The sequence below is a fragment of the Sus scrofa genome, chromosome 3, assembly GCF_054392235.1.
Source record: "Sus scrofa isolate SSC_HxYL_T2T_F1_AM1 chromosome 3, Sscrofa_HxYL_maternal_Yorkshire_Landrace_v2.0, whole genome shotgun sequence".
Lineage (NCBI taxonomy): Eukaryota > Metazoa > Chordata > Mammalia > Artiodactyla > Suidae > Sus > Sus scrofa.
Genome location: NC_139385.1, coordinates 10,050,525 through 10,075,887, shown reverse-complemented (window position 1 = coordinate 10,075,887; position 25,363 = coordinate 10,050,525). Strand labels below are relative to the sequence as shown.

General features: G+C 43.6%; 1 protein-coding gene across 20 annotated transcripts in view; it reads right to left on the bottom strand.

Moving 5' to 3' along the window:
• The window catches only part of STYXL1 (serine/threonine/tyrosine interacting like 1), a 70,654-nt gene that overhangs the window by 43,444 nt on the left and 1,847 nt on the right, over window positions 1-25,363 (bottom strand). For 8 of the 20 annotated variants that reach the window (XM_085016795.1, XM_085016802.1, XM_085016794.1 and 5 more), the window contains exon 2: window positions 16,139-16,242. The exons of 4 other annotated variants lie outside the window; for them this stretch is intronic. Coding sequence is in view for 6 of the 16 variants with exons in the window: in XM_021086298.2 (XP_020941957.2) it covers window positions 16,139-16,241 (103 nt within the window). In the remaining 10 variants the exon portion in view is untranslated. Of the gene's footprint in view, window positions 1-16,138; window positions 16,243-19,033; window positions 19,219-25,363 lie in introns of all 20 variants that reach the window. 8 more of the 20 variants (XM_085016801.1, XM_085016793.1, XM_021086296.2 and 5 more) reach the window with 2 other exon arrangements.

Here is a 25,363-nt window from a genome sequence, read left to right as displayed (position 1 = left end):
CCAGCAATCCCACTCTTGGGCATCTATCTGGACAAAACTGTCCTTAAGAAAGACACATGCACCCACTTGTTCATTGCAGCTCTATTCACAACAGCCAAGACATGGAAACAACCCAGATGTCCATCAACAGATGATTGGATTAGGAAGATGTGGTGTATATACACAATGGAATACTACTTGGCCATAAAAAAAGAACGAAATAATGCCATTTGCAGCAACATGGATGGAACTAGAGACTCTCATCCTGAGTGAAGTTAAGTCAGAAAGAGAAAGACAAATACCATATGATATCACTTATAACTGCAATCTAATATACAGCACAAATGAACCTTTCCACAGAAAAGAAAATCATGGACTTGCAGAATAAACTTGTGGCTACCCGGGGGAGAGGGAGGGAGTGGGAGGGATCGGGAGCTTGGGGTTAACGGATGCAAACTATGGCTCTTGGAATGGGTTTACAATGAGACCTGCTGTGTAGCATTGAGAACTACGTCTAGGTATTTACATCGCAACAACAATGGGAGGAAAAAGTATGTATACATGTATGTGTAACTTGGTCCCCATGCTGCACAGCAGAAAATAAATTATAAACTTGAATCCAAAAAAATAATAAAATAAAAGATTTAAATCACACTTTTAGTGTGTTCCTCGTTGGCGAGGACACCCACACATGCTGTCCTTCCAATAAGCTCTATGCCTATTTTACAACCTTGGTCTCTTCGAAAAATTCTTTTTTTCAAAGTCAAGAGCCAGGACTCTACTTCTAGCCACTAGCACCTAGTGGTCTAGCAGTTAGGATTCCTCATTTTCACTCAGGCAGCCCAGGTTCAATTCCCAAACAGAGAACTAAAATCTCACTTCAAGCCATCACACACGGCTGACACTCCAAGATCACACTGAATTTGATTTTCACATTTGCTCTCTACGCCAGAATTCATATTTCATATGTTACTTATTTTAAATGGATGTAGTAAATTCACAGCTCTGTTTTTATTTTTTCATCAATCAACCACTAGGCGCTTTTTTTTTTTCCCCCTGCCGGTTCTGGTAGAGCCACTTTCTAAATGACAGCATGAAATCCAGTATTTGAAAAAAAAAAACTTGAGTAGTCCATACAACTACTCAACCAAAAAAAGAACTCTTGAGTAATGTGTGGAAACGACAAACCTGGAACAAGGAGATGTGATTATTCCTTCAAATTATACGGAATCTCACTTGTATGACAGCTACCTATGGCTTCAGAATCTCACAATTAATTCAGGATAAGCAATGTAGGCTGAGTGGTGGAGACCAGCTACGACTTCCTATGAACACAATGAAAAAAGTTGGTAAAACCCATGTATGTTCCAGGAGTTCCTGTCATGGCTCAGTGGTTAACGAATCCAACTAGCATCCATGAGGACGCAGGTTCGGTCCCTGGCCCCTCACAGCGTTGCCGTGAGCTGTGGTGTGGGTCACAGACTTGGCTTGGGTCCCGCGTTGCTGTGACTGTGGCGATTTGACCCCTAGCCTAGGAACCTCCATATGCCACAAGTGTGGCCCTAAAAAGACAACACCAACAACAAAAATGTATATTCCAGATTAAAAATCCACACTTCCTCAGCAGTCTTCTCAAACTGGTGCGTGTCCTGGCCATCCCTATGACAGCCTCTTTCTACAGGCGAAACCGCAAATGCACCTGCTCCTCCATTTAGACTATGGGGGACTCTGAAAAAGGGTCTGTCCTCCTCAACTTTTTGCAGCTTCTCTGGCCAGTCACCCAAGGGTATAAAAAACAAGATTCCCGGCACTTTTGTTAGCAGTCGTTACTCACTGCAGTGGAGTGAAACCTGATCCTGACAAGGAATCTTAATTCCGACCGTCCCGGGTTCTCTTCCAAAACGGCCACTTTTTGATTTATTTTCTTTTATCTGATGATCCCTTTGAGGCAGGTTTCAGATTTTGCCAAGTACACATGAAAGATGAGGAAAGCACCGGTGAAGTGTAAGTGGGAAACCTGTCAAAAATCTGAGAGTGAATGGATAAGCAGTGAGATCCTGCTGTTTAGGATCAGTATCTGAACGGGAAGCTGTATCTAGTCACTTATGATGATGCAACATGATAATGTGAGAAAAAAGAATACGTTTTTGTGTGACTGGGTCACCTTGCTGTACAGGAGAAAATTGACAGAACACTGTAAACCAGCTATAATGGAAAAAATCATCATCATCATCACAAAATTTTAAAAAGTCTGAGTGAATTCTGAGTTAAGAGATGTTAAGAAAGGGTTAGGATGTTAATCAAGCTAAATTTCAGTTGAAAGAGAAAAGACTCAGAACTGACTGGGAGACCAAAGATTTCAAGCAGAAAGTTTTATCAAGAGACAAGAAGTAGGTTACATGATAATGGTAAATGTTTGGGATGCACAAAGGGGAATTAGTAAATGATACTGATTTCTAAGCTCTAACAATCATTGCTAACAAGAGCAAGCTGTAAATACATATGTTTTAAAACTTAAGCTAGTTAAATGTCTCTAACAACTGGTTTTAATGTTCATAGGTGTATTTTATGAAAGTTACCTTTTATATTTTATATCAAAAGACCTATATCTTTTTTTTCTTTTTAAGGCTGTACCCACAACATGTAGAAGTCCCCAGGGTAGAGGGTGAATCGAAGCTATAACAGCCAAGCCTACACCACAGCCACTGCTGTGCAGGATCCTAGCCATGTCTGCGACCTACACCACAGCTCACAGCAATGCTGGATCCTTAACCCACTGAGCAAGGCCAGGGATTGAACCTGCATCCTCATGGATATTGGGTTGGTAATCCCTGAGCCATAGTAGGAACTCCCAAAAAGACTCATCTTAAGCACTATTTGGAGATTGGGAATCAGGTTGGGGGAAGAGATTTAGGTGGATTTTTTCATATTGCAAAAGAAAAAAAAGGAGTTCCCGTCGTGGCGCAGTGGTTAATGAATCCGACTAGGAACCATGAGGTTGCAGGTTCGATCCCTGCCCTTGCTCAGCGGGTTAACGATCTGGCGTTGCCATGAGCTGTGATGTAGGTTGCAGACACGGCTCAGATCCCGAGTTGCTGTGGCTCTGGTGTAGGCTGGCAGCTACACCTCCGATTCGACTCCTAGCCTGGGAACCTCCATATGCCAAGGGAGCGGCCCAAGAAATGGCAAAAAGACAAAAAAAAAAAAAAAAAAGAAAGAAAAAAAAATTGCCTCATGGGGGATTCAACTAATTTCTAATCTAGTTTTAAGACTAGAATGTTAAATGGAAAAAATATTAAGAAAACTGAAATAGGAGTTCCTGTTGTGCCTCAGCAGTAACGAACCTGACTAGTATCAATTAGGATGCAGGCTCGATCCCTGGCCTTATTCAGTGGGTTAAGGATCCGGTGTTGCTGTGAGATGTGATGTAGGTTGCAGACTTGGCTTGGAACCCAAGTTGCTCCGCTGTGACTTAGACTGGCAGTTGAAGCTCTGATTTGACCCCTAGCCTGGGAACCTCCATATGCCGCAGGAGCGGCCCAAGAAATAGCAAAAAGACAAAACAAAAAAAAAATTTGAAAAGTTCATATCAGTAATATGCATTTCTGATCCAGTTGGTAGTTCTTCCTTTTGAAAACTGTGATATCTGCATGAAACTGTTTGAATCTTATTTTCTAAGTTCCCCCCTGACTGGATAGAGTTGAAGCTAGAATTTTATCTTGTGATAAAGGAACAAAAAAAAATGAACATGTTATTTGTAAATGGATGTTTAGTCACTAGCAATAAATTTGAAATACTAGTGTATTATAAACCTAATCCTAGGTAGTCTTATGAAAATAGATCTCTAACTATCTTTTGAATTTATATTCACCCTGGTTTTTTTTTTTTTTTTTTTCCTTTTCTTTTTTTCTGTCTTTTGTCTTTTTAGGGCTGCACCCTCAGCAGGTGGAGGTTCCCAGGCTAGGGGTCCAGTCGGAGCTGCTGCTGCCAGCCTATGCCAGAGCCACAGCAATGCCAGATCGGAGCCACCTTTGTGACCTACACCATAGCTCATGGCAACACCAGATCCTTAACCACAGAGCGAGGTCAGAGATCGAACCCGCAACCTCATGGTTCCTAGTCAGATTTGTTTCCACTTCAAGACGGGAACTCCTCACCCTGGTTTTCAAGACATTTTAAAGATACATTTTTGCCCTCTTTTTTTCAAAACTGCTTCTTCCTTTTAGGGCTATTTAAGGCTTTTTTTTCTTTTCTTTTTTTTTTTTTTTTTTTTTTTTTTTGAGTTGCAATTCATAGGCAGTCACTTTTTTGTTGTTGCTGTTGTTTGTTTTGTTTGTTTGGTCTTTCTCTCTTTTCTAGGAATGCACAACAACATGTGGAGGTTCCCAGGCTAGGGGTCTAATCGGAGCTACAGCTGCTGGCCTACACCACAGCCACGCCAGATCCAACCCGTATCTGTGACACACAGCTCACGGCAACACCAGATCCTTAACCCCCTGAGCCAGGCCAAAGGTGGAACCCTCATCCTCATGGATACTCGTCGGTTTCATTACCGCTGAGCAACGACGGGAACTCACAGGGAATATTTTGCATACGAGTGCAGATACACATCTTAACCCAAGTCCACCTTGTCACACGCCCCTCGTGAACGCTGACTATGGAGCCAATGCCTTGCCTATAGTATAATATCAGTCTAGATGAGAGAAAATTATGTTCCTCCTTTTTTGCATAAAGCAGAAAAACTTAGAGCGAGTGTGCCAAGTTTCCTTACTGACCGAAGGAGATAAATTGAGCTGATAGTGTTAATTGAGACTCAAGAAATTATCTGAATCTTGGTTGTACAGATTTATCAGCTGCATGAAATAATAACTCATCAGATGGCTTTTATGGTTTCGCATGTGTACATAGGCTTTCCCCCTCCGTACGCATCCATCAGTTAGTGAACTTTGTAAACTGGCACTGAAACCACACAACAGTGTTTTGTTATAACAATTTTATAAATGTTTCCAGTACAATGTCTATGATTTTTCTGAGGCAAACCAAAGGTAAATTTCTCAAGGTTCTTACTGTCTGCATCTGATGGAGTATCTTTTACACTTTTGTAATAGATGAAGAATAAACCATCTAACAAATCCTTTTTCCAATGTCAAACTATGCACCAAGTTTTCAGTCCAAACTATATACAAATTAAACTTAAATTGCTTTTTTTAACCAATAAGCATGTACTTAGTTATGTTGAAATAGTTTTAAAAAGCAAAAAATAAAATAATGCTCTTGTATACCAGCAATTAAAATTTTTAAAAGCATTATTTTTTTGTCTTTTGTCTTTTTAGGTCCACACACATGGCATATGGAGGTTCCCAGGCTAGGGGTTTTATCAGAGCTACAGCTGCTGGCCTACGCCACAGCTGTATCAATACCAGATCTGAGCTGCATCTTCGACCTACACCACAGCTCATGGCAATGCTGGCTCCTTAACCCACTGAGCGAGGCCAGGGATCGAACCCACAACCTCATGGTTCCTAGTCGGATTCGTTTCCGCTGTGCCACGACGGAACACCAGAAAACATAATTTAAATGAATAGCATTAAGTCAATTGGCTGTGTCTACAGAAAGAAAATAAAATTCCCTACCCAAAACAGTATCCAAAAGGAAATTCTACATGGCTAATGTCTTAAATGTAAAAAGAAAAACTTTCAAAGAAAATAGAGGAGTATCTTTATGACATTAAGTTTTCTCATGATTTCTAAATTAGGCACAAACGGGAAAATAAATCTTAAAGGAAAATGTTGATCACTGTTGACATACTGCAATTAAAAACAGCTATTGATAAAGTTACTTAAATAATTTTTTTAAAGCCAAAGATGTTATTTGCTAAAATTAAAAACACATGCCCTTTGACCTAGCAATCCTACTCTTGAGGAATAAATTCCATAAAATGTGCGCATCGGTACAAGAGACATGGTCAAACATGTGCATAGAATCATTACTCATAACACCTGAAAAATGAAAAGAACCCGAATGTCCACCGACAGTAGAATCAATTCATTAATCATGATATGTTCGTAGAAGAGAATGTCGCAAAGCAGTGAAAAGGAAGCGACAGCTACATGCAATAACCTCAGTGGATCCCAAAAACGTAACAATGAGCCAAAAAGACAGACACAAAAGAGAAGGCGCTATATGGTATCATTTATATAAAACTCAAAAACCAGGCAAAATTACACTATAGGCACGTATGCATAGGTGGGAGGACCGTAAAGCAAACTGAGAGATTCAGGACCGTGGTTGCCTCTGGAGGAGGAGGTGGAATACCATCGTGAGAGCAATAGGGCACAGCCGGCCTTCTGGGGGCCGATGTCCTATTTCTTGATCTGGGTGGTAATTCCATGGTGTTTTGCTTTGTCTTAAATCATTAAGCTCAAATCTTCTATTTAGTACTTTTAAGTGTATGATGTTTCACAAGAAAAAAGTTTGAAAAAAACAATAAAGTGTTAGAGAAGATGGAGTTCCCTGGTGGCTCAGTGGGTTAAGGATCTGGCATTGTCACTGTTGTTGCCGGGCTCAGTGCTGTGGTGCAGGTTCAATCCCTGGTCTTTGAACGTCCACATGCCATGGGTGCAGCCAAAAAAAAAAGGAGTGGGAGAAGTTATTTGCAACATGTGTAAATGACAAAGACTAGTATCCAAAGTATATAAAGAATTCCTACTAATCAACAAGGAAAGGACAAAGGACCCAATAGAGAAGTGAAGAAATTTGAATAGGTACTTCACAGAAGAGAAAACCAGAATGGCCAACAAATACATGAAAAGATGCCCAATCTTATTAGTGATTAAGGAAATGAAAATTAAAACATCCTAATACAGGATTTCCTGTCATGCCTCAAAGGAAATGAACCTGACTTAACATCCATGAGGATGCAGGTGTGATCCCTGGCCCTGCTCACCGGGTTAAGGATCCGGCATTGCCATGAGCCGTGGTGTAGGTCACAGACACGACTCAGATCCCATGCTGCTGTGGCTGTGGTGTAGACCAGCAGCTACAGCTCCAATTCGACCCCCAGCCTGGCAGCTACCATGTGCCTCTGATGCAGCCCTAAAAAAGACAAAACAACAACAAAAACCATCATAATACAAGATAGGATTCTGAGCAGATGGTGGAGTAGGAAGAATCAGGAATCCTTCTCCCCACTCAGGCAGCAAATGCACTGGAAGAATCTGTCCGATGTAACTATTTTGGAACTCTGGAGTCCATTGAAGGCTTGTAACTTCCAGAACAAGGCTTGGTTTGGATGGTAAATTGTGATTAATTTTAGTCCAATTCAGCTCTCAGCACAGTAGCAGCTACCCATACCCTAACTCCATCCTCACGGCAGGCAGCCGTGCACATGTTCCTAAAAAAGACTGCAAACAGCTTCTGGGAGCCAGTTTTGAACGCTGTCGTCCAAACACTGATTGATGTCAGTATCCTCTGAACACTGATTGATGCTTATGATCTCAGAGGGACAAAGATACGGGTGGACCTTGTTGCTTCACCTCTCCATACTGTCATACGCCCCTCCCCCTCTGGCTGAAGTGACTTAAAGCAAGGGGATTTTAAGGGCTGGCACCCTTCCTCCCCCACTTCATTGTTCTCTTTTTCCTCTTTTGGGAACCAGACATTTAAAAACAAATGCATCTATGGGGAAAAATCAGAAAGTGATCATGCATACACAGAGAAAGGTACAAATTTGTAACATACCCAAGAAGACCTGAAGTTTACACCTCAGGCTGATCCTTGGCACAGAGAAAGCTTACAACAATCAAAAAACCAAAAATACTAAAGAAAAACAATAGCAAAAGACAGTAAATCCAAGAGAAGGAGAATAATCCAATTTCCAGACTTATATTATTAGATTCAAATGTCCAGTGTTCAACCAAAAAAAGAAAACTACAAGGCATACAAAATAAAACAGGAAAGGGAGTTCCCATTGTGGCTCAGTGCTTAAGGAACCCAACTAGTATCCACGAGGACACGGGTTCGATCCCTGGCCTTGCTCAGTGGGTTAAGGATCTGGCATTGCCATGAGCTGTGCTGAAGGTCACAGACGTGGTTTGGATCCTGTGTGGCTGTGGCTGTGGCGTAGGCCAGCAGCTACAGCTCTGATTCAACCCCTAGCCAGGGAACCTCCATATGTCTCAGGTGCAGTCCTAAAAACAAACAAACAAACCAGGAAAGTATGCCCAATTCAAAGGAAAAAAATAAATGTACAGCAACTGTCCCTGAAAAAGATCTGATGGTAAATCTACCAGTTAAGACTTTAAAACACTGCCTTTAAGATCCCAAAGAACAGAAAGAACACATAGACAAAGTCCAGAAAACATTGTAGGAACAAAATGGAAATATCAATACATATAAAACCTAAAAAGAAACCAAAAAAGTTCTGGAGCCAAAAAGTATACAACTGACTAGCGATGAATAAGTCACCAGTGGAATTCAAAAGCAGATCTGAAGCAGTAGAAGAATCAGCAAACTTGAAGACAGGACAATGGAAATTACTGAGTCTGAGGAACAAAAAGAAAAGACTGAAGAAACGTGAACAGAACAGAAGGGACCTGTAGGACACCACCGAGGGGACCAACAAACACACCATGGGAAATCCCGGGAGAAAATGCCAAGGGGCAGAAAGAACATCTGAAGAAATAATGACTGAAAACTTTCCAGTTTGATGAAAGTCATGAACATAAACGAGAAGCTCAACTAACTCCAAGGAAGATGAATTAAATGAGACCCAACACTAAGACACATTATAGCTAAACTTTCAAAAGATAGGGACTAACATGGAGCTCCCATTGTAGCTCAGCAGGTCAAGAACCTGGCTAGTCTTCATGAGGATGTGGGTTCGATCCCTGGCCTCGCTCAGTGGGTTAAGGATCCGGCATTGCCACGAGCTGTGGTGTAGGTCACAGACACAGCTCAAATCCTGCATTGCTGTGGCTGTGAGGGTAGGTCAACAGCTGCAGCTTCGACTCAACCCCTAGCCTGGAAACTTTCATATTCTGCAGGGGAGGCCATAAAAAGAAAACAAAAAGAGAGACAAGGTGTAATTGTTTTCCAACGTTGTGTTAATTTATGCTATGCTGAAAGTAACTCAGTTATACAGATATACATTCTCGTTTTTAATACCCTTTTCCGCTATGGTTTTTCCCAGAAGATTAGATATAGTTCCTCGTACTATACAGTAGGACCTTATTGTTTATTCATTCTAAATATAATAGTTCAAGAAAACAAAAAGACAACTTACAGAATGGGAGAAAATAGTTTCAAATGACGCAACTGACAAGGGCTTAATCTCTAGAATATACAAGCAAAGTACATAACTCAACAGCAAAAAAGCCAACAACCTAATGGAAAAATGGGCCAAAGACCTGAAAAGACATTTTCCCAAGAAAGAAGTACAGATGTCCAACAAACACATGAAAAAATGCTCAACATCCCTGATTATTAGAGAAAGGCAAATCAGAACTACCATGAGATACCACCTCACACCAGTCAGAATGGCCATCATTAATAAGTCCAAAAATAACAAGTGCTAGAGGGGGTGTGGAGAAAAGGGAACCCTCCTGCACTGCTGGTGGGAATGTAAGCTGGTACAGCCACTACGGAGAACAGTATGGAGATATCTTAGAAATCTATACATAGAACTACCACATGACCCAGCAGTTCCACTCTTGGGCATCTATCTGGACAAAACTGTCCTTAAAAAAAGACACATGCACCCACTTGTTCATTGCAGCTCTATTCACAACAGCCAAGACATGGAAACAACCCAGATGTCCATCAACAGATGATTGGATTAGGAAGATGTGGTGTATATACACAATGGAATGCTACTCAGCCATAAAAAAGAATGAAATAATGCCATTTGCAGCAACATGGATGGAACTAGAGACTCTCATCCTGAGTGAAGTTAAGTCAGAAAGAGGAAGACAAATACCATATGATATCACTTATATCCGGAATCTAGTATAAGACACAAATGAACCTTTCCACAGAAAAGAAAATCATGGACTTACAGAATAGACTTGTGGTCACCAAGGGGGAGGGAGAGGGAGGCAGGTGGTTGGGGAGCTTGGGGTTAATAGATACAAACTATTGTCTTTGGAAGGGATTAGCAATGAGAGTCCACTGTGTAGCACTGGGAACTATGTCTAGTCACTTATGATGGAGCATGATAATGTGCGAAAATAGAATGTGTACATGTATGTGTAAATGCGTCACCATGCTGTACAGCAGAAAAAAATTGTATTGGGGAAATTAAAAAAAAAAAGCAGTTTAAGAGAATCTTGAAAGCAAGAAGGGACATCACACATAAGGGCTCCTCAATATTGATTATCAGCAGATTTCCCATCATCATCTTTGGAGGCCAAAAGGCAGCAGACTAATATTAAAGTAATAAAAGAAAAAAAAATTGTTAAGAAAGAATCCTATATCCGCAAAAACTGCCCTTGAAAAATTAGGGGGAAATTAAAACATCACCAGAGAAACAAAAGCTGAGGGAGTTTGTTAGAACTAGACCTGCCCCGCAGGAAATGCTCAAGGTACTTCTGCAGTGTGGGCTGAAAGTACACTAGACAGTAAACTGAAAACGTATGAAGAGGAGTTCCCATCGTGGCTCAGTAGTTAACAAACCTGACTAGTGTCCATGGGGACGCGGGTTTGATCCCTGGCCCTGTTCAGTGGGTTAAGGATCCAGTGTTGCCATGAGCTGGGGTGAAGGTTGCCAATGCAGCTTGGATCTGGCGTGGCTGTGGTGCAGGCCGGGGGCTATAGCTCTGATTAGACCCCTAGCCTGGGAACCTCAATATGCTGCAAGTGCAGCCCTAAAAGGCAAAAAAGAAAGGAAGGAAGGAAGGGGGGGAAAGAAAATGTATGAAGATACAAAGATCTCAATAAAGCTTAAGTACATGGGCAATAATTAAAAGGTAGCATTATTTTAACAACAGATTGTAATTTCACTTTTTTTATATGATTTAAGAGACTAATACATTCTAAAAGTATTAATCTATAAGTCAGTATTTTGTAACTTCAGTTTACAACCATACATTCTGCTTTCTACCTAATTTAAGAGATCAATTGCACTTAAAAGAATTATTAGTTTACGCTTTTGAGCATAGAATGTATAAAGATGTAATGCTGTGCCATCAGCAACTGAAAGGACTGGGTAAGAAACTATAAAGGAGAAGAGTTTTGCAGGCCATCGAAGCTAAGATGGTATAAACTAATCAAAATTATAGCCTTAGGATGTTAAATGTAATCCCTACGGTAACTACAAACAACGGAGCTACAGAATAAATACCAAAGGAAATAACTTAAACATTTCACCACCGGAGTGCCTGTCATGGCGCATTAGTTAACGAATCTGACTAGGAACCATGAGGTTGAGGGTTCGATCCCTGCCCTTGCTCAGTGGGTTAAGGATCTAGCGTTACCATGAGCTGTGGTGTAGGTCGCAGATGCGGCTCGGATCCCACGTTGCTGTGGCTCTGGTGTTGGCCGGCGGCTACAGCTCCTATTGGACCCCTAGCCTGGGAACCTCCTTATGCCGAGGGAGCAGCCCAAGAAATGGCAAAAAGACAAAAACAAAAACAGGAGTTCCCTTCGTGGCTCAGTGGTTAACGAATCCGACTAGGAACCATGAAGTTGTGGTTCGGTCCCTGGCCTTGCTCAGTGGGTTGGAGATCCGGCGTTGCCATGAGCTGTGGTGTAGGTCACAGACACGGCTTAGATCTGGCGTTGCTGTGGCTCTGGCGTAGGCCGGCGGCTGTAGCTCTGATCCCACCCCAGCCTGGGAACTTCCATATGCCGTGGGAGCGGCCCTAGAAAAGGCAAAAAGACAAAGAAAAGAAAAAAAAAAAACATTTCACCATCAAGGAGTTCCTGGAGTGGCTCAGCAGTTAATGAACCTGACTAGCATCCATGAGGATGTGGGTTCAATCCCTAGCCTTGCTCAATGGGTTAAGGATCTGGCATTTCCGTGAGCTGTGGTGTAGGTTGCAGACCTGGCTCAGATCCCAAGTTGCTGTGGCTGTGGCGTAGGCCAGCGGCTACAGCTCCAAATAGACCCCTAGCCTTGGAACCTCCATATGCCACAGGTGTAGCCCTAAAAAGATAACTAATAAATAAACATTTCACCACAAAAAAAAAAAGACAGTAATGTAGAAAATAAAGAACAAAAAAACTATAAGGCACATAGAAAACAAAATAGCAAAATACCCCACTTCAATATTGCTATCACAATAATGACTAGAACAACCAGACAGAATTAAAAAACTAGAGAACTTAAACAACACAAGAGACTAAGTCAATCTAACAGACATATATACAACATTTTTCCCAACAACAGCAAAATACGTATTTTCTAAAGTACGTAACATTTTCCAGGATAGGCCATATGCTAGGAGAGAAATTAAGTGTCACTAAATCTTAAAAGATAGATATCACATAAAGTATTTTCTCTAACCACAAAGGGATGAAGTTAGAAATCAGTAACAAAAATAAAACTGGAAATTTTATGTATTTGGAAATGAAGAAACAACATACCATCTCATGAGACCCAGTGATAGCAGTGCAGGAAAGTTACAGCTATAGATGCTTACACTAAAAAAGATCTCAACAACCTAAATGTCCATCAACAGATGAATTAAGAGATGATGTGGTATATATACACAATGGAATACTACTCAGCCGTAAAAAAGAATGAAATAATGCCATTTGCAGCAACATGGATGCAACTAGAGATTCTTATACTAAGTGAAGTAAGTCAGAAAGAGAAAGACAAATATCATATGATATCACTTATATGTGAAATCTAAAATATGGCACAAATGTACCTTTCTACAAAACAGAAACAGACTCACAGGCAAAGAATAGATTTGTCATTGCCAACGGGGACAGGGGAGGGGGTGGGATGGACTTGAAGTTTGGGGCTAATAAATACGAACTATTACATTTTGAACGGATAAGCAATAAGGTCCTACTGTATGGCACAGGGAATTTTATCTAGTCTCTTGGGATAGACCATGATGGAAGATACTCTAAGAAAGGCAATGTATCTTTATGCATTACTGGGTCACCCTGCTGTACGGCAGAAATTACAACATTGTAAATCAACTATACTCTAGTTAAAAAACAAAAAATAAGATCTCAAATCAACAACCTAACTTTACAACTTAGGGAACTACAAAACAGGAGGGGATGGGTAATAAGCGATATCAAAAGCTAGCAGAGGTTAAGAAATTATAAAGATTAGAGCAGAAATCAATCAAATAACTGAAAAACAACAGGGCAAAAAAAAAAAAAAAAATCAATGAAGCCGAACCAAAAGTTGCTTATTTTAAAAGATAAAAATGACAAACCTTCTAACTGAACGACTTTGCTGTACAGCAGAAATTAACACAACGTTGTAAATTAACTACAGTTTGATTAAGAAAGAAAAATAAATCTGAAAAAAAAAGAACAGAAAAATGACAAACCTTTAGCTAGATGGACTAAGAAAGAGACTCAAATTACTAAAATCAGAAATGAAAATAAGCACATTACTACCAATTCTACAGAAACAAAAGGATTATAAGACAGTACTGTGGGTAATTATATGCCAACAAACTGGATAACCTAGATAAAATGAATAAATTCCTAGAAATACAAAACATACTGACATTAAATCATGAAGAAACAGACCATCTGAGTTGATTTATAACGAGTAAGGAGATTGAATCAGCAATCAAAAATCTTCTGACAAAAGACTTGTGGCTGCCTGATGGGAGGGGGAGGGAGTGGGAGGGAGTGGGAGGGATCCGGGAGCTTGGGCTTATCAGACACAACTTAGAATAGATTTACAAGGAGATCCTGCTGAATAGCATTGAGAACTTTGTCTAGATACTCATGTTGCAACAGAACAAAGGGTGGGGGAAAAAATGTAATTGTAATGTATACATGTAAGGATAACCTGACCCCCTTGCTGTACAGTGGGAAAATAAAAAAATTAAAAAAAAAAATCTTCTGACAAAGGAAATCTCTGCACAGAACATTCTAACACTCTAAAATTACAAAACTGGATCTTTACGGAGTGTACAATGAGAGACAAGGGCTTAAACTATATTCCATTTATTATTATAATTCACACATATACTTTCCAACTGGTAGAGCTGAAACAAAGCAGAATTATAAGCCAAATATGATATGGCCACTGAGGCTTTTCCCTTGTTTGTGGCCTTCTGAATCCATTACCCTAAAAAGGGCCTTTCCCATATCTAATTAACCAACCAATAGCCGCTCTCAGGAAAGCACCTCATCCATCATTCCTTGGAAATGTAACACTTTAGAATTCAATGTATCATTCATTGTCTTGAAGGATGATGACAAACCTCTTTAAATTCATACAGTCTCAGAGAAAATGTTCATGTGTTTACTAAACTGTAAATGTTTTAAGTGAAAAATTACAAAGCCCCAAAACCAGATGGATGCACTGGTGAATTCTACCCAACATTTAAAGAATTCATAGCACTCTTTCTCAAATTTTCCCCCCCAAAAAAAACTGCAGAGAAAGGAACACTTTCTAACTCATTCTCTGAGGCCAGCAGGACTCTGATACCAAAGTCAGACAAAGACACAAGAAAACTGTAAATCAATATTCCTTATAAACACCGATGCAAACACCCTTAACAAAATGCTAACAAACTGCTTTCGGCAACATGTTAAAAGGATTATACACCATCATCAAGCAGAAATTATTTCTGGAAGGCAAGAACGGTTTGGCCTTCAAAAAAAAAAAATCAATTAAGTTACCACTTCAAACAAGAAAGGGGAAAAAAAACTACATGATCATTTCAATAGATGCAGAAAATATGAAAAAATACAACACCCTTCCAAGATAAGAACACTGGACAAACTAGGAATAGAAGGAAATTACCTGAATATAATTTTTGAGAAAACATGTATAAAAGACCTACAGTGAATATTTTACTCAATGATGAATGACTGGAAGCTTTTTTTTTTTTTTTTTTTTAAGGAAAAAGACAAGGATGCCCATTTTCATCACTTCTACTCAACAAAGTGGTGGAAGTCCTAGATAGAGCCACTGAGCAAGAAAAAGATACAAAAGGCATCTAAATTGGACAGGAATAATAATGTCAACTAGGTTTGCAGAAGTTATGATCTTACATCTAAAAAATCCTTTAAAAAGTTCCTGTTAGAACTAATCACTGATTTCAGCAAAAGATACAAAGTCAACACACAAAAATCAGTTGTACGGTTGAACAACCCCGTTTGAACTGCTCAGGCCCACGTACGTGCAGATATTTTTCAAAAGTAAGTACTACAGTACTACACGGTCCAGGGTTGGTTAAATCCGTGACTGCAGAGGAACCACAGACAGAGAGCTGAGCTGACTATAACCTACACACAGGTCAACTCCCATGTTGTTCAAGGGTCATTGGTATTGCTACACACTAGTGATAAACAATGTGCAAAGGAAAGTAACAATTCCATTTTCAATAGCATTAAAAAGAGTAAGATACCCAGGAAGAAATTTCAGTCAGGGAAGTAAAAGACTTGGACCCTGAAAACTACAAAATGTTGCTCAAAGAAATTAGAGGCAAATGGATGAAAAAACATTCTGTGTTTACAAATTGGAAGACTTAGGAGTTCCTGTCATGGCTCAGTGGTTAACGAATCCGACTAGGAACCATGAGGTTGCGGGTTCGATCCCTGGCCCTTCTCAGTGGGTTAAGGATCCAGGGTTGCCGTGAACTGGGATGTAGGTCCCAGGTGTCGCTGAGATCCTGCGTGGCTGTGGCGTAGGCCGGCAGCTATAGATCCGATCAGACTCCTAGCCTAGGAACGTGCATATGCCACAGGTTCAGCCCTTTAAAAAAAGAAAAGAAAAGATTTCACTAAAAACAGTAACAAGCAGATTCAAACGTGAGTCTTCCAGGAACTTCTCGTCTATGTGTGTTCAACTTGAGCGTGCTCCAAGTCGTATGACAACAGCAGCATCTTGAGCTATGCCTCATGAGTTTAACAGTTTTCTAAAGTATCTTATTACCCCCCAGCAAAGTGTGTTGATTCATCAAAAATAATCTTCGAAGGAGACTATTCACAATATTTTTATAGTACTTACCCAATAAACAGAGATAGTTGGGTTCGGTTAATCTGGAGAGTTTTGTGACCTGATTCAAGATGTTGTAAAGCTCTGTTGGTTCGCACAGAACCAAACCAGTCATTCTACAGGGAAGAATCAATAATAGAAAGCTCAGCACATCTTTCTATTTTAGATCAATGACTACCAAGTAAGATAATTAAACTCTTTCTTAACATACCTTCAAACAAAGATGAAGATAATCATGAAAGTGATCGGGGAAACTTCAAAAATGTATAGTGAACTGTGTGTGGTGGGAGGCAAGCATGGCCCACAATGTATCTGAATCATATAAATACAAAGCACGAGTTCCGTTGTGGTGCAGCAGAAACCAATCCAATTAGTATCTGTGAGGATGCGGATTCGATCCCTGGTCTTGCTCAGTGGGTCAGGGATCCGGCGTTGCCGTGAGCCATGGTGTAGGTCACAGGCACAGCTTAGATCCCTCATGGCTATGGCTGTGGCAGGCAGCTGCAGCTCCAATTCGACCCCTAGCCTGGGAACTTCCATATGCTGTGGGTGCCACCCTAAAAAGACAAAAAAAAAAAAAAAAAGTTAGGGCCACTTCAGAATTAACAATATGATGCTCCCCAGAGAAGCGAACTCCTCAACTTGGGCCCTGGATCCTTCTCACCTCCTCAAGGACTTCAGTCTTAACCTCCCCTCCAACATCGTTCATTGCAGCCTCCGCGTAGATCATTCCTAACGCGTGTAAAAACCCTCTGTACCCATGTCTCGTCTCCTAACAGCCACGACGACGTCTCCCAAGGGTGGTGTTGACTCTCTGCCTCCACTTCCTTCCCTCCAACTCTCAAGGCCCCGATCCCTGATGTGCCACTTAGTACTGGCTGCCCGACCTCAGGGAGTAATTCACCTCCTGTGCCTGTTTCCAATTCTGTAGAATGGGGGTAAAGGAGAGAGTATTGCGGCTTCTGCCAAACAAGGATAACAGGACCCGCCGTGTGTGGACTCATGACATTAGGCAGGTAAGACATTCTGAGCAGGGAGCAAGTGCTCAGTAAAGGTTGGCTATTGGTGCAAACTTCTCCCCTGGAACGTCCAACCCCAAACCACAGAAGCTGCTTTTACGAAGGTCACCAAAAAGGCCCACCCTGCCTAATCCACGAGTCATCCCTTTGCTCTCAAACACGGAGCCGCAGCAGCACCTTACACAGGGCAGCGCTCTTCCTTCCCGCAAACACCATCCGCTCCCGGGGCACCCCACGCTCCAGGCCTCCCTCCTACCTCTCCGACGGGTCCTGCTCTCTCTCCCCATGACCACACCCTGGGGCACAGGCCCTGCACTGCTCCTCCATCTACACGCTCATGCTGGGCCAGAGCTTCTCAGTTTCGGCACCACTGACAGCTGGGGCCAGATAGTTCCTTGTTGTGGGGGCTGACCTGCGCACTGCAGGGGCTTTAGCAGGACCCCTGGCCTCCACCCAGTAGATGCCAGTAGTAACCCTCGCCCTCCAATCCGAACAACCACAAATTCCTCCAGACTTTGCCACGTGTCCAGAAGAGGGGCAGCGTCCCTGTTAGTTGAGAACCACCACCCCAGGACCCAGAGTCTAGGTGACGGATCTAGTCCCTGAATACCCCTTATACAATGACTCCCACACTGTAACCCTTACGTGACTCCCCACGGATGCCTGACGGGCATCTCAAATCTAACATGGCTAAAAAAGGAGGCTTAAGCTCCACGTGCCCAGACCTCTGATCTCTGCTTGTCTTTTCGCCTCCCTGTCTCAATAAACAGCACCAATATCCACTGGTGTTACCCGAGGTCACATCCCTCAGTCCCTCACACCCTATTAGCGCTACTGCCCAAATACATTCCAAACCCATTCACGTCTCTCCATCTCCAAGGCTAATGTCCTAGACCAAGGTCCTAGCATCCTTCTCTTAAGGATGCAAATACTTCCCAACTGCACGTCTTGCTTTCTCCCTAATCTCCACATGGAAGTCAAGGTGAGCTTTGCAAAATATGAGTTTGTCTTCACTTCACCACATTATTGTACTCATTTGTTTGCTAGTTTTATCATCAGTCTCCTCATAGTGGTACCAACGGCTCACAGGGGTGGGGACCTTGTACTTTGTGTTCACTGCTGTGTCCTCACCCGGTGCCCAGGATTTCTGACGCCGAGTAGAGGTCAACGAGCGCATGTTGGAGTTCCCGTCGTGGCGCAGTGGTTAACGAATCCAACTGGGAACCATGAGGTTGCGGGGTCGATCCCTGGCCTTGCTCAGTGGGTTAAGGATCCAGCATTGCTGTGAGCTGCGGTGTAGGTTGCAGACATGGCTCGGATCCCGTGTTGCTGTGGCTGAGGCATAGGCCAGCAGCCACAGCTCTGATTCGAACCCTAGCCTGGGAACCTCCATATGCTGCGGGAGCAGCTCTAGAAAAGGCAAAAAGACCAAAAAAAAAAAAAAAAAAAAAAAAAAAAAAACAAGTGCATGTTGAATAAATAATTGTCACCATTCCTGCCTTCACCAACGCCATAGCAGATCCCTCCGTACAACCTCCTAACGCACACCCCCAGGTTGTCTGCCTCGCAAAGTCCTCATCTCAGGCCATTTTGGAGGTGGTGAGCATTGGGGAGAGAGGATGGGCTTGTGTCTAGTCCCACGACTTCATTAAGCCAACCTGAAGCTGGTGCCTACCCTATCTGGTCTATTGCTCAGAGCCCACCCTCCCGCTCCCACCCCCCTTTCCCCATCACAGATTCCATCTCGTCACACATGAGCCAAGGGATTGTCTCTGGGCCTTTAGGTCAACAGCCAGTCCAGCCCCAGGAACCAACTCCTTCTGATGACTCTCCTTCCCAAACAGGGCCCTCTCCCTTGTCAAGCAACAACTACCCTCCTGAAGTTTACCTGCAGGTGAGGCAAGCGCAGTCCTGAACCTGACAGCACACCTCGGAGAGAAGACGTGGCCCTGGGCGCTGCGATGAGGAGCTCCACTAGCCTGGGTGGGCGGAGGACCAGATGCAGCTAATAGCCCTTTCAGCACCACTCTAGACTCTGAAGAGACTCCGATGGTCTTGCCCACTCTTCGGGCCCTAGGAATATTTTGATTTTGAGCTTTGGCAGAGAACCATTAAGCAAACATTGATGAGGTTTTGCCAAAAGTATTCATCGTACCCAAATTCCATTAAGCCAGTTTAATCACTTAACTGATTGTCCATATTTCAGTTTACCAATTCCAACTTTTTTCACTTTCAATTTTGTGTAGCCAAAATTATTTTTCCCAAGAGCAAGGTTTGTTTCCCTGTGAATTTTACAAGAAAGATTTGATCCCTTGGTCAGATTCTTATTGTATCCGATTTTACCAAGTATAGTTTCTGCTACTGTGAGTTTCATTTGTGTTGACTGTTTCTCTCAAGTCTCTTTTTCCTGGTGAACTAGTCAAAACAGTGGAGTCAGGATGGCAAGTACAATCCATCCCCCTCTGGGCTCCTTCAGCAGAGCACAGCTCTCAGGAGACTGTCAGGGCTTTTAGCGCAATGGTCCTCGCAAGGGTGATGCACAGGCAGGTGGGAGGCACCACCTTTGGGGGACCTGGCTTCTGGGGTGAGAGACCAGTTTTCCTAGGAGCTAACCCATCTTGGACATCCACACAGCTTTGGGGGTGGCAAGGAGCCACCTGCCATCAAGAGAGCAGGGTACCAGCACAGGGCTTGTCTCTGCACACTGGACACCCACCAGCAGGAAGGATCTTCACCCTCCCTGTGATGACCTGGCCTGAACTTCTAACCAGGGGGCCCATGTGGGGCTCTCTGGGTCCAGATGCAGCTGGGCTGGCAAGCTTAGCTCCTGTGAAAGCACAAGTCCATCTTTGGGAAAAACAGCCAAGTGGGGAGTTCCTATAGTGGCTCAGCAGAAACAAATCTGACTAGCATCCCTGAGGACATGGGTTCGATCCCTGGCCTCGCTCAGTGGGTTAAGGATCCGGAGTTGCCATGAGCTGTGGTGTAGGTCACAGACATGGCTCAGATCCTGCGTTGCTGTGGTGTAGGCCAGCAGCTACTGTTCCGATTCAACCCCTAGCCTGAGAACCTCCATATGCCACACATTCAGCCCTAAAAAGATTAAAAAAAAAAAAAAAACAACAAAACAAAACCAGCCAAGTTGCCATAGCCTGAGACTAAGGGAAAACTGACGGGACTCAGGCTCTCTTGCCTCCTTGTGCCTGACCAATTCTATTCTGACTGATAACATCAGTGTCAGAGGCTGGGCCTCACCCCATCCTTCTCACAGGTATTTTATGATACCGAGAGCTTGGTCTACTGCTCAGCCCCAGACAGCCCAGGTGGGCACAATGGGCCTTTGCTTCCGGTGGAAAAGAGGCATCACTCAAAGCTCCTGGAGAAGCCAGACCCAAAACTTCACTTTGGGCTCCCGGCTCAGGCTGAGCAGGGACTGGAGAACAGCACAGACATGAGTCGGGGTCCACAGCCAACCCCACTACGCCCTGGTTCTCTGTGGGAAACCGAGGCTGTGCCAGGACAACACAGGCTTAAGTACAGTGACAGGCGTCAATGCTCTCACCTGTAAACTGAGGCTACAGTACACACGGCAAAGTCTGAAGGAACGTTATGTTGAGACAACCAAGATAAATTGCCCATAATGGGCCTGGCATAGAGCAGGAGCTTAGCAAACAGAAATTCCTTGGCTCCTACCTTCTCTCTCTCTTTTCAACTTCATCTAGGAGCCTCTGGGAGCTACAAGTCCAGTAGACAGCAAGCACTATTCAGAGACTCTCAGGCCGAAGACCAGAGCAGGAGCTGGCTGAGTTTATAAGCGGGGGAACCTGGTGATGTGATGTGGCCTGAGGGTCAGGCTCCGAAGGGATCCGGTACAGATTGTCCTTGATCCCGGCCAGACACCTGCCTCGTGGCCTGAACCTTGACAAAGCTAGGACTCAGTCCCAGGCTGCAGCACCCCATAGATGCTGAGGCTGCAGCAGTGTCCCGAAACCTGTCTGAGCTCAGAAGAGCACCAGGTCCTGTTGCTAGTGACCACAAGTACCTCTGTATTTTGGAAGCAACAAGTATGGGCCAGAGGCCCAGAACAAGCCGCCACATCTCTGTCCCTTGTCTTCTTTTGCCTTCATTCCCAAGCCTCCAAACCTAGGCCCACTACACTCCTGAAGTACCCTAGTGGTCCTGGGAGGGTGACAGGCCTACCCATGCAGCAATTCACCTGTCATAGGGGCTGGCGAACTGCTACACAAAAGCTGTAAGCCCCCTGTGTCTGGGGTCACCTCCTCCAACTCTGTCTCCAGCACTTGCTTCTCTGCTTGACTGGGCTTGTGCCCCACCTTCTGCTCCTGACACGGGGTCTGGATTCAGCTCTGTTCTCACTTGCCTGACCTCCGGCTGGTCTGAAGTCTCTGCTTCCCACTCAGATCTGCCACCATCAGCAACTCCCAGCTCTTGGGAGCGCTTCGCCAGCTGCCTCTGCTGTCACACATCTTGGAAAGCCAAATCCTTTGACTTCCCGCAGGTATGGGCCCCAACTGAAGGTTAAGCTATCTACCTAGACACAATTCCGCTTTAAAATGTATGTCCCTGCACCCGCATGTTCATTGCAGCTCTATTCACAATAGCCAGGACATGGAAACAACCCAAATGTCCATCAACAGATGATTGGAATAGGAAGATGTGGTATACATACACACAATGGAATACTACTCAGCCATAAAAAAGAATGACATAATGCCATTTGCAGCAACATGGAACTAGAGACTCTCATACTGAGTGAAATGAGTCAGAAAGACAAATACCATATGATATCACTAATAACTGGAATCTAATATCCAGCACAAATGAACATCTCCACAGAAAAGATAATCATGGACTTGGAGAATAGACTTGTGGCTGCCCCACGGGAGAGGGAGGGAGTGGGAGGGATCGGGAGCTTGGGGTTATCGGATACAACTTGGAAAAGATTTACAAGGAGATCCTGCTGAGTAGCATTGAGAACTATGTCTAGATACTCATACTGCAACAGAACAAAGGGTAGGGGAAAAATGTATACATGTAAGAGTAACTTGATCCCCATGCTGTACAGCGGAAATAAAATAAAATAAAATGTATGTCCCCATTTTCCAATACTTTAGGGCACCTAGAGAAAAATAAGGGACACTCCTCTGCAGGTGGGACAATTACAACCTTTCTAATTCATTTAAGCTCGAAGGATCTGAAAGCAAAGATTTAAAATACTTCACTTGAGGTACAATTTTAGGGTTCAAGAGAAGGCAGGTTAGCAGAGAACATGTGCACCTAAGGAAAAAAAAAACCTGATAGCTCATGACTACGGTCTAAGCCTATATAAGGAAGAAAGTGGTGAGTGTATATATATGTGTGTGTGTGTGTGGCTTTTGTAAGGGTGTGTCAAGGAGGCTATCAATGTTATTTGTATATTGCGTATAAAGATATACTATCAAGAACGAGCAAAATTAATCTGTGGTGTTAAGTATCAGGAAGCAGCTCTCTGGGGCATGACGGAACTGTCTGGAATAACAATGTTTCTATGGCTTATTTTGGGTGGTGGCTACAAGGGTGTAAATTGTCAAAACCATTCAGTTGCCCACTTAAGATCTGTGTACTGCTCTGTATGTAAACCATATGGCAATCATTTTTCAAATCCCCTGCATAGAACCAGGTTTATGTGTTGAGGGATGTGAATAAGAAGGTGTATATGGATGCAAGTCTGTGTGTGGCCCCACCTGTACATCCATGAACTTGGTTGGGGCCTGGTCTGTGACAAACCACATGAACTTGGCCAAACAGAAGGTATACACAGAACTTTAGTGTGGCTCTCACAGCCACCCATGATCCTTTGCTCATCATTCCTTATTTGCCCAGTATTTCCCCCATGGCAACAACTGTCATCCAAACCTACGCCCAGGCAACAGCTTCTCTCATTATCTCATTCTGCTCTCACTTTCATGCCTGGGAAGGTTAAGGCCACTGACTACTAAGAGTCCCACCCCACCAACTGCCCCCTGAGTACCCTTCAAGCTTCTTCCCAGATCGGAGGGATAAGCATCCTCTGACCTCATTGCCTCCCACTTAAATCCTTCTCTCTTTCTCCTTTTAGCATCTCAAAGCTCTTCATCTCCTTAGCATTTTTCTGATTTCAAACACAAGTCTCAGCTTTTTTTTTTTTTTTTTTTTTTTTTTTTGTCTTTCTAGGGCCACACTTGCGGCACATGGAGTTTCCCAGGCTAGGGGATCAATCAGAGCTGTAGCCACCGGCCTACACCACAGCCACAGCCACACCAGATCCAAGCTGTGTCTGCAACCTACACAGCTCATGGCAACACCAGATCCTTAACCCACTGAGCAAGGCCAGGGATCGAACCTGCAACCTCATGGTTCCTAGTCAGATTTGTTTCCACTACACCACGATGGGAACTCCTCAATTTTCTTTAAACAGCTCATGAAGCCAGAAAGAAAATCCCTACAATAGCTTGGCTTGTGCCCTCTGAAGCTTGTGCAGGCAGAGGCTGGTGGTGGATCCACATCTGGACAAGTCTGACGCTGGTAGCTGCATTTGCAACAGCCTACACCCCTAGAATTTGTTGTGGCAAATCCTATGTGTTTCCTATAGACGGGCAAGAGAGAAGGCCAACTACAAGCCTTGTTAAAGCCCACAAGGGCCACCTGGGCAGACAAAGGACCAATTGCAGGTAGTGGGGGATTCCAGAAAACAGGGTTTAAGGTAGCAACTGGAAGCAGCAAAACTGAGATGTCACCACCTAGGTCAAGGAAACTACAGGTAAAAGAGACTCTCAAAAGCACTGCATGGAGTGTCAGCTCCAAACTCCCGTCAAGCTCAAAAGGACCTTTCCTGCCCCGTCTTTATTTTCACCGCCCCCCCTCCACCAACACTGATGACTCTGAAGCCTCAGCCTTGAGAGGTATCGAGGAAGTAAGATGGCGAAATGGAGAAGTGAACCACTCTCCTCTCCAAAAGCAGGAGCCAGAAGCAAGCTCAAGAGGGGAAGCGGGGGAGCCTTTTGAGTTAAGTTCGGAGTTTTGAATATTAATATGAACTGGACATCTAGGCTATTTATTGCAACAAGTTTGTCCTGGTGACTAGATGTAACTTGAGGGCAAGCAAAGATTTAAAAGATGAGTGGGAATGAAGACATACAACCATTTTCCGACTGCACCAGGCTTCTTGAAGGAAGCTCTGCCTATCTAGTATAATAGTTACACTACAAAGCAGGGCAGTGCCTTAACACAGCAGCTGTTAAGATGATTATGAACCACCTTGGGATTTTCAAAAAGCAACTACGAGTTCCCATCATGGTTCAGCAGTAATGAACCCGACTAGCATCCACGAGGACACGGATTTGACCCCTGGCTTCGCTCAGCGGGTTAAGGATCTAGTGTTGCCATGAGCTGTTATAGGTCGCAGACACAGCTCAGATCCCAAGTTGCTATGGCTGTGGTGTAGACTGGCAGCTGTAGCTCCAATTTGACCCCTAGCCTGGGAACCTACATATGCCACAGGTGCGGCCTTAAAAAGACAAACACCGTCACTGATAAAGAGCACAGCCCTCTTGTCCCCACTCCCACAAAAATTATGTTTACCGTCTCCTCCAGCTTTTTCTTTGGGCTCTTTTCTCATTCTTTCTCACTGGCACACTTCCCATTGTTAAAAGCCCAGCTCCTAGAGCTCCAAAGCCTTCCCAAAAGCCCAGGCATGGATCTCTCCCTCCTGCGCAGCTGAGCCTAACTCCTGCTTTTTATTTCCTTTACAGCTCAGCTTCGGTGCTTCATCCTCCAAAGTCCTCTCAGGAGGCGGCCCCCTCCACCCCAAGTCGGGGTGAGACAGACTTCCTCTGTGTCCCCACAGCCCCTCATAATTCTCCAAGGGTTGGCCATACCATGCTGCTTGCAATTTACCTGTCTCCCCCACTAGACGACGAGTCCCCTGAAAGCAGAAAATGTGTGGATCTTGCTCACAGTGGAGCAGCCAGCTCCAAGCTTGGGCTGGCATGTTTTCATAGCTCAATGAACAAGTGAAAAGGAGGGACAAAAGCCAGTCATCATGTACTCCCTGCTCATGATTCCATCTTCGGGTCTTGTGCTAACTGTTCTTTGCACCCGCTGCTTCCCCAACCAATGTTCTCAGGCAGGCTCAGCCATGGGTCCTATCCGTCAGTTTGTACACTCCTCTATAGAAGCA